Source organism: Leuciscus leuciscus, assembly GCF_965113295.1.
Source record: "Leuciscus leuciscus genome assembly, chromosome: 13".
NCBI classification, from domain to species: Eukaryota; Metazoa; Chordata; class Actinopteri; order Cypriniformes; family Leuciscidae; genus Leuciscus; species Leuciscus leuciscus.
The window spans coordinates 9572809-9580181 of NC_138737.1; the positions used below are offsets into that span (position 1 = coordinate 9572809).

The 7373-nt window shown below is 38.8% G+C and overlaps 1 protein-coding gene across 12 annotated transcripts in view; it reads left to right on the top strand.

Annotated features, from left to right (window-relative positions):
* elavl4 (ELAV like neuron-specific RNA binding protein 4) overlaps window positions 1-4845 on the top strand; it is a 77471-nt gene extending 72626 nt beyond the window's left edge. For all 12 annotated transcript variants that reach the window (XM_082188310.1, XM_082188306.1, XM_082188311.1 and 9 more), the window contains one exon: window positions 850-4845. In XM_082188310.1, coding sequence (XP_082044436.1) covers window positions 850-1177 — 328 coding nt within the window. In that variant the 3' untranslated portion in view covers window positions 1178-4845. The remainder of the gene's footprint in view (window positions 1-849) is intronic.
* The last annotated feature ends 2528 nt before the right edge of the window (window positions 4846-7373 follow it).

Sequence of the window (7373 nt, forward strand, 5' to 3'; positions counted from 1 at the left end):
GAACAGGCTAAAACGCAGATGAAACGTCTGAGTAATTCTTGGCAGAACAAGAAGCAGGGAATTGGCCGGCCCTGTAGTCCGTGCAATGCTATCGATCACAGTCACACACTGCGGAGCGGCAGAGGGTGTGGGTGGAATACACTCTGTTCCCCCGTGCTAGCTGGCTGAAAAGCACCGCTTCCATTTTCTGCTCGCTGGCAGCTTCCTATCCCCCTCCCCAAACCTTTCGGATTCGAAGACGACGGCAGCGGCAGCAGCAAAGCGGAAATCTCAATTAAAGCACACCCAATAATGCCTATAGTCATTCCTTGAGAGGTGGCACACAAAATGAACCTTTTATCCAATTTACCTTTTATTTAAAGTGGAAATTTCCTTTAAGCGGAAAGGCAATTAAGTGAAATCAACTGAGCATTCAAATCTCTGTATCATGAGGGAGGGGAAAAAAAGGAAGAATGGAAAGATTACAAGGAGAATGAGAGCAGATTTACTCGGTTGCATGTGAAATCTCTGATGAATTTCGAAGGTATTAATGTGCAGAGTTCCTGTAATTTAGTTCCCCAATAGATCCGCGCAGGAAGAGCTCTGCATCCTGGCGCCCGTGCGCGTGACACTTTTGCGTGGCCCCCCGCAGCCGGCACCGGAGCGCAGCCTATTCAGTCTGCATTCAAAAACCTCTCCGGTTGCCTTCCGCCTGAAAAAAAGAGGAGCAGATATTTAGACTCCAAAGTGATAGATTGAAAATATGTGGCACTAAAATTGCTAGCGTAACCCTTGAAGAATCAGTTTGAAGTTTGGCGAGTGGCAGCGTGACTTACGCATCTTCCTCACTCTATCTCTCTTGTCCTGCAGGTTCTCCCCCATCACCATCGATAGCATGACCAGTCTAGTAGGGATGAATATCCCCGGTCACACAGGAACGGGCTGGTGCATCTTCGTCTACAACCTGTCCCCGGACTCGGACGAGAGCGTCCTGTGGCAGCTCTTCGGACCGTTCGGTGCCGTCAACAACGTCAAGGTGATCCGCGACTTCAACACCAACAAGTGCAAGGGGTTCGGTTTCGTCACCATGACAAACTACGACGAAGCGGCCATGGCCATCGCCAGTCTGAATGGGTATCGGTTGGGTGACCGTGTCTTGCAAGTGTCTTTCAAGACCAACAAGACCCACAAGTCCTGAACTCCCCTCTCATCACTTGTGTAGCTCCTTACAGCTCCTCTTATACTAAAAACCCACCTCTGCCCACTCAGCTACTCAAAACAGGAACACACCCAACCAACAAACCCACAAAAAAAGAACTGGATATGGCTTATAATATAACTTTGGACCTATAAGCCAATGTTGCCTAAGTATTACAAAATGACAAATTGAGAATATTCATTATTTGGAGACCCTGGAAGTGGTACAGGGATTCTGTTGTATATCTTTTTGAGTTCTCGTGGTTGTCTTTACTTTTTTCTTTTTTTTTTCTCTGTAAACAGTAGCAAAACCAGACCGCCCTTATTTTGAAGAAGAAAATGTCCTTCTTTAGATCGAACTCTCTTGGTGTCGATTCAGGATTTTTTCTTTCTTTTTTAAATCCGGATCCACTGTCGTTAGAAAAACACCTCCCTGGTAAGAGAACGGGAGGGGGCTCTTTTTAAAAAAAGAAGAAGAAAAAAAATCGGTGATCATTCATTCATTTGTTTTGGTGTAAATTGTTAGAGAACCCCAATGAATTGACAGGGATGAGGCCATCCCTTTTCTCTAATGCAGAAGATGTTTCTAGCATAGTTTTGGTTTTGTACTGCAAACAAAACACACGTCTGTCCTCACAGGGGATTCAGGGGGAAGGGGCGAGGGAAGGGATGGGCTAGCGCTCCTGATGACACGTTGCGTCAAAAAAAAAAACTACACACACACTGTTGCCAAAGAGAAAGTCTCTTTGCTTGAAAATGCGTTTAGAAAAAATGAAAAAATAAAGAGAAAGAAGATCTATTTTTATAAATAATGATTAAAATAATTATTGAAGAATTTTTACAAGAATCTGGATTTGAAAAAAGAGAAAAATATTTTGACTGGCTAATTAGGGACGGGGGGAGGGGTCAGGTGCCACCTTGTCTTGTTCGTTCTGCCGTGGTACTTTTTAGGATCCAAGGTTGTTTGTTTTTCGAGGAGAACCGGATTGGCGATGGAAGAATTTTGTAGATGGAAGAATTTATCAAGGGATGCAAATTCAGGCAGGTAATTTTTCATAGCAGTAATTATTCAACAGCGATACCCAATAGGAGAGGGAGAGGGGTCTTCCCAGGCCGACCACATCTTCACAGTCAAGAGCCCAAAGCAAGGCCACCCATCGTCCACTCATTTACTTTAGACCATCCGTCTTTGGGATATAAGTAATAAAGATACACACACACTTCTTTCTCCATTCGGACGACATATACATGGTTATGTTTAATTCGCTATGATTTCGTGATAACGCATTCGAGATGTACTTCCTTTAGCGATCAACAGTAGGTGCTATATTACATGGTTCACATATCTTAAATATCCAACTTTGTTGTTCTTCGTGTTGTTTAGAGAGAAAAAAAAGAAAACTTCGATGTTGGCATTATATTAAGCTGCTGTTTTTTCTTCTTTCGTTGGCGTTTATTCTTTCGAAATCGTCGTCGTTGGCCGGCGTATGGTCTGGAGAAACCCCAGATAAACAAATTCGGGCCTTGACGACGTCGTTCTTTTGGCTTGCTTCCTTCTAGGTTATTTGCTGAGTGTACAGCGTTTGTCGAAATTCAGCGATAATTAGCTAGTTCTGTTAGTCTAGTATTTGTTTCCTCAAAGGATCTATTACGACTGTGTCTTTCTTTGTTGTGTACAAATAGATGATATATAGTCAACATTTTCTGTTCCAATATCTATATCTATCTGAGTTGTCACTGTTTTTCGTTTGGGATTGTCTTTTTTCATATGAAAACTTTATGAAGTGATGGTTCAGTTACTTAGAAAAACTTGTGAGGAATCCTGTTTAATATGTTGTCATGTCGCTTGTGAAGATAAAGAAAAAACGCAAAAAAAGTACTGAAAAATTGGATCGATTTATTTGATTTACCGCCGCAGCAAAAGAAATCGAACAAAAAGCTTCTTGAGAAAAATCTGTATTTATTTATTGATCGATTGATTGATTGTCTCATTAAATTATTTATTTATCTCGATTATTTATTTATTTACTTGTTCCTTTCTTATGTTGTCTGTGTTTTTGCGTGATTCTGGTACAGGGAGGGGGGGGGGTCTTTCTGAGCTAAAGGGAACAAACGACTAGGGGAGACGCTCTTCCATTAGTCCTGTGCACTGAGAAATTTTAGTACGTTTGTGCTTTGTACCAATATATCAAAATTACAATATAAAAAATTTAAAAGTCAAAAACTAAAAAAATGTCAAGAGGGTTGGTGAGGCTCTTCCCTTATTAATAGAAACAGTTACTCGCTATGCATAACCTAGCCGATAGTTCAATTTGCTATTGCTTTTTTCTTGTCTTGTTAAACATAAATCTTTAAATCTTTTTCAATAAAGTTTAGTCTTAATAGAATGTTATAACAGTTGTTCTGGTTCAATATAACCTGTGATAAGTTTGTGTAGTTTTAAAAGCCACTTCCCGCCCTCCCTCCACACACTACCGTTGCTTTGTGATTAAACTTTATGCAAAAATGTGGGTCTGAAATGTAGTTTCTCATGGATCTCGACAACGTTCATGTCAGGCTTTGCTGCCCTAATTTGATTGAGTGATATGTGTCCATTGTTTTAGTATGATTCATCGACTCATCTGAACTGTAACCTTCATTTAAACCACATTGATACTCCAAAAAAACAAAAAACAAAAAAACAAAAAAAGCATTGACTCTGATTGTACTGGTTGAACAAAAATAGCTATAGCAGATAATATTTGATAGATGACACCTGTTATATATTTTCTAAGATATAGTCTATTTTGAGAGGTAAACTTCCTGAATGGAGAGCTCGGCTCTTGTTAAGACCGGTGTGAATGCTGGAGAACAAAAAAACAAAGTCACGTTCATGAGCAGTCTTACATTCCTCCACCTTTAATGCCATCCATCCTCCTCTGCTCCGTCTCTAAGGGGGCGGCGGCACGGCCCTTCTCAAACCCCGCTGCGGCTGGGAGTTTGAATTATGCAACGACCCCAGTAGAATGTTGTTCTGATGTACGAACAAATTTCCTGCATTACGTCCTCCTCTTTTGGTTAATACCACCACCCTCCGCGTGTCTGAGCGTGGATGACTGCACGGGAGAGCGTCTAGGACGCGTGAGAGTTTGCGGGGGTGTTGGAAATGCGGGGCCGTGCCTCTATAGTGCGTGCCCATATCGCAGTGTCTCTCCCCCTGTAGCGCCTTATAGTGGCAGCCTGCCAATAGGAACCCATCAGCCAGTAGTGTAGGAGGGAAGGCAAAGTGAGGAACAAGGCTCTTGTCATAATTCATTTTCTCCTGAAATGTGTTTGTTTACTATCTGAAAAATCTATAAATCTTTAAAGATGAAAAAAGATGAAAAAAAAGAAAAAAAAAAGTTCACCGGACCAAGCTGGTCTCTCCTACTTACGTTATTACTTATCTATCGATTATTGATTATTGTTACTATGATTAATATTATTCTCATTATCCTTATTCTTATTATGAATCAAATTACTGCGATGAATGACTTCATGTTATCCTTGCTAGTTTAGGTCATTTCTGAAACTGGAAACAAAATATGGAAAAAAATACTTGCTGTAAATGTTTTTTTCTTTTTCATAAAACTGTTGTGTTTGAATTATTTGTACTTTTGAATGTTGGGACAATAAAATAAGGTGTTGAAAGCTGTGTGCTGCCATGTCATGTTCAAAAAAAGAAAAGAAAAGAGATTTGCTCCTCACATAACACAAGGTGATTTAACAAATAGCGACTTACTCCCGTAATATTTGAAATGAATGCAGGGAAGTTTCATTTTCTCAAGAACCTGAAGGCACCAAATGTCACTTGAGCTGCAGCTTTTTGATAAGAGTTTGATCAGTTATCGCAATGAGCGTGAATGCCAGCGTTATTACTCGCACAAAAGTTGAAATTCAGAAAGAGGCACGGAAACTTCCAGTAGGTTATTACATTAAGCATATCCTCTCGCAGGCAGTAATACAAAACAGACAGATGTGATGTAGTGAGACATGAGAGCACAGCGCCCCCTATGTCCTTCCTGGAGAATTAGCTTTCTCTCTTTCAAATACTACAAGCATCTCTGCTTTAAAAACCAGGCACATGATGATATGAAATTGTAATATATAATTATAAGAACAATTTATTAAAAAGATGTGCACTCACGTGAGAGGAAGACTCCAGTCATATTAGTCTTCTCGAAAAAGCTGTTTTCTCCTGTGTCCTGGTATTCATAAGACAATAATAAATAGTGTTATATAATTCTTTCAGCTTGTGCTCAAGACATTTTTTTAAAGTACATCTGAAAGTATATCTAAAAAGAACAAGCAAAATAATATAATAACAAACACAATACAATCTAACAACACAGTATAACTCTACAAGGACAAAATAAAATAGAAAACAAGAATTGAATTTGAATTGAGGTAGCAGACAAGATGCAGTGTTACAATTCGAAAGTAGCATTAAAATGAACTGAAAACCAAAGAAACTGATTGCAATGGAAATGTCATTTTTAACAAGAAAACTTTGAATGATGGCTTCACAAAGTCGGAAAGTTAAAGATGTCAAGTATAAAGGTTTTAAAGTCCTTATCGGCATATAAACAAACAGGTGTTTGAACCAACGTGGAAGAACACTTAATTCCCCAAAATTCAATTACCTGTTTTTACAAATTTAAATAATTTTAATTCCAATTAAACTTCCCGGCAATTTCATTTCAAATTCCAACTTAAAATAGTCGAAAAAGAAACAAATAACAAGATAAACAAACAGCTTTTGTTACAAAGCAGAAGCAGTTACTGAATAAACTTCAAGCATCCACACCATCAGGTTTCAGTACAAAGTCCAAAATCGAAACCACATGAAGAAAACTTGAGTGCATCTTTAACTAAAAGTATGCAAACATATTTAATTCAATCATCACCCTTGAAACAAAAAGTACAGCCATATTCAACAAACAACACTTTTAGCTTGCCTGCTGGGGCATTTATTATGTTAAAATGTGGCGCAGGATTCATTAAAGTCCATTAGTATGGATGTGGGTGCTCTTACTCAACATATGGATGGTTGGCCTCGGTTTGTGGCTTGTGGCGTTGGGGTGGGCAGGGCTTAATGGTGGTCTATGTCCTTGGGGTGGGCAGGGCTTGATGCTGAGCTGAAGGGCGAAAGGGACGAGGCGAGGGTGTGATAAAGCCATCCGGTCGTTCCAATTCTCTTCACACCGTTAAGGATTTAATGAGGCAAAAGCCCCATGAAAGAAGAGAATCGGCATCATGAGTCATCCGGCCTCCTCTTTAAAAATTCCTCTACTACCCACAGTCTCCTAACAAAGGCTGAAGATCTGAGGCACCTGATACTGAATGTAACTGATGGGGCTGATAACTTCTTTACCTTGTGAGGTATCTGCTACGGCAGACGAGTAATGCAAACATCTTGCGTTTGATTGCCATCTTCCACAAACATCTGGCTTCATGCCATATGTGACAAATTTGCATGTTATGCAATGCAAACTCAATCTCTCACAATCTGACATACATTTGCTCAAAAGACGAGGAGACGCGTCATTCACCACGAAACAGAACATGAATGCATTCAACAGCTACACAGATCTCTCTTGAAATGAACACACCTGTAGAGCAGGTATCCTTCACACATTAGTCAGTGCCAAATATATAAAGATTGTAGAAAGGTACTAATATAATACTGATATATTTTGAACACTTAAGTCACGCTTACATTTTTTTCACAAAAATATCAAATGAAGTGGCATTTGCAAACAAATGATGCAGTTTCCACTACATTCCTTCAGAAAAAAAAGTGTGCTTGTGCTGTGTATATATATATTTTAAATAAATGCCACTTGCATTTGCATTTATTTGGATATTTTGTTGTATAAATGTATTTTAATTACAAATGTATAATATATTATAGCAAAGAGTGGGCACAAATTAAATAAACATTTCACACAATATTTACTTGAAATTTATGAAGGCCATTTCCTCAGAATAAAAGAAATTAAAAAAGTAAATTGCAACTTACTTTTAATATTTTTATAACTGCAACTTTCCATTTTAAAATACCACAGCTGCAACTTAATTGCTCATTTGCAGGGTGGTTTTTAAACTTTTTTTTTATTTCTTTTTTTATATATTTTTTATATATTCCATATGGATTTCATATGGATTCCATACAAAAT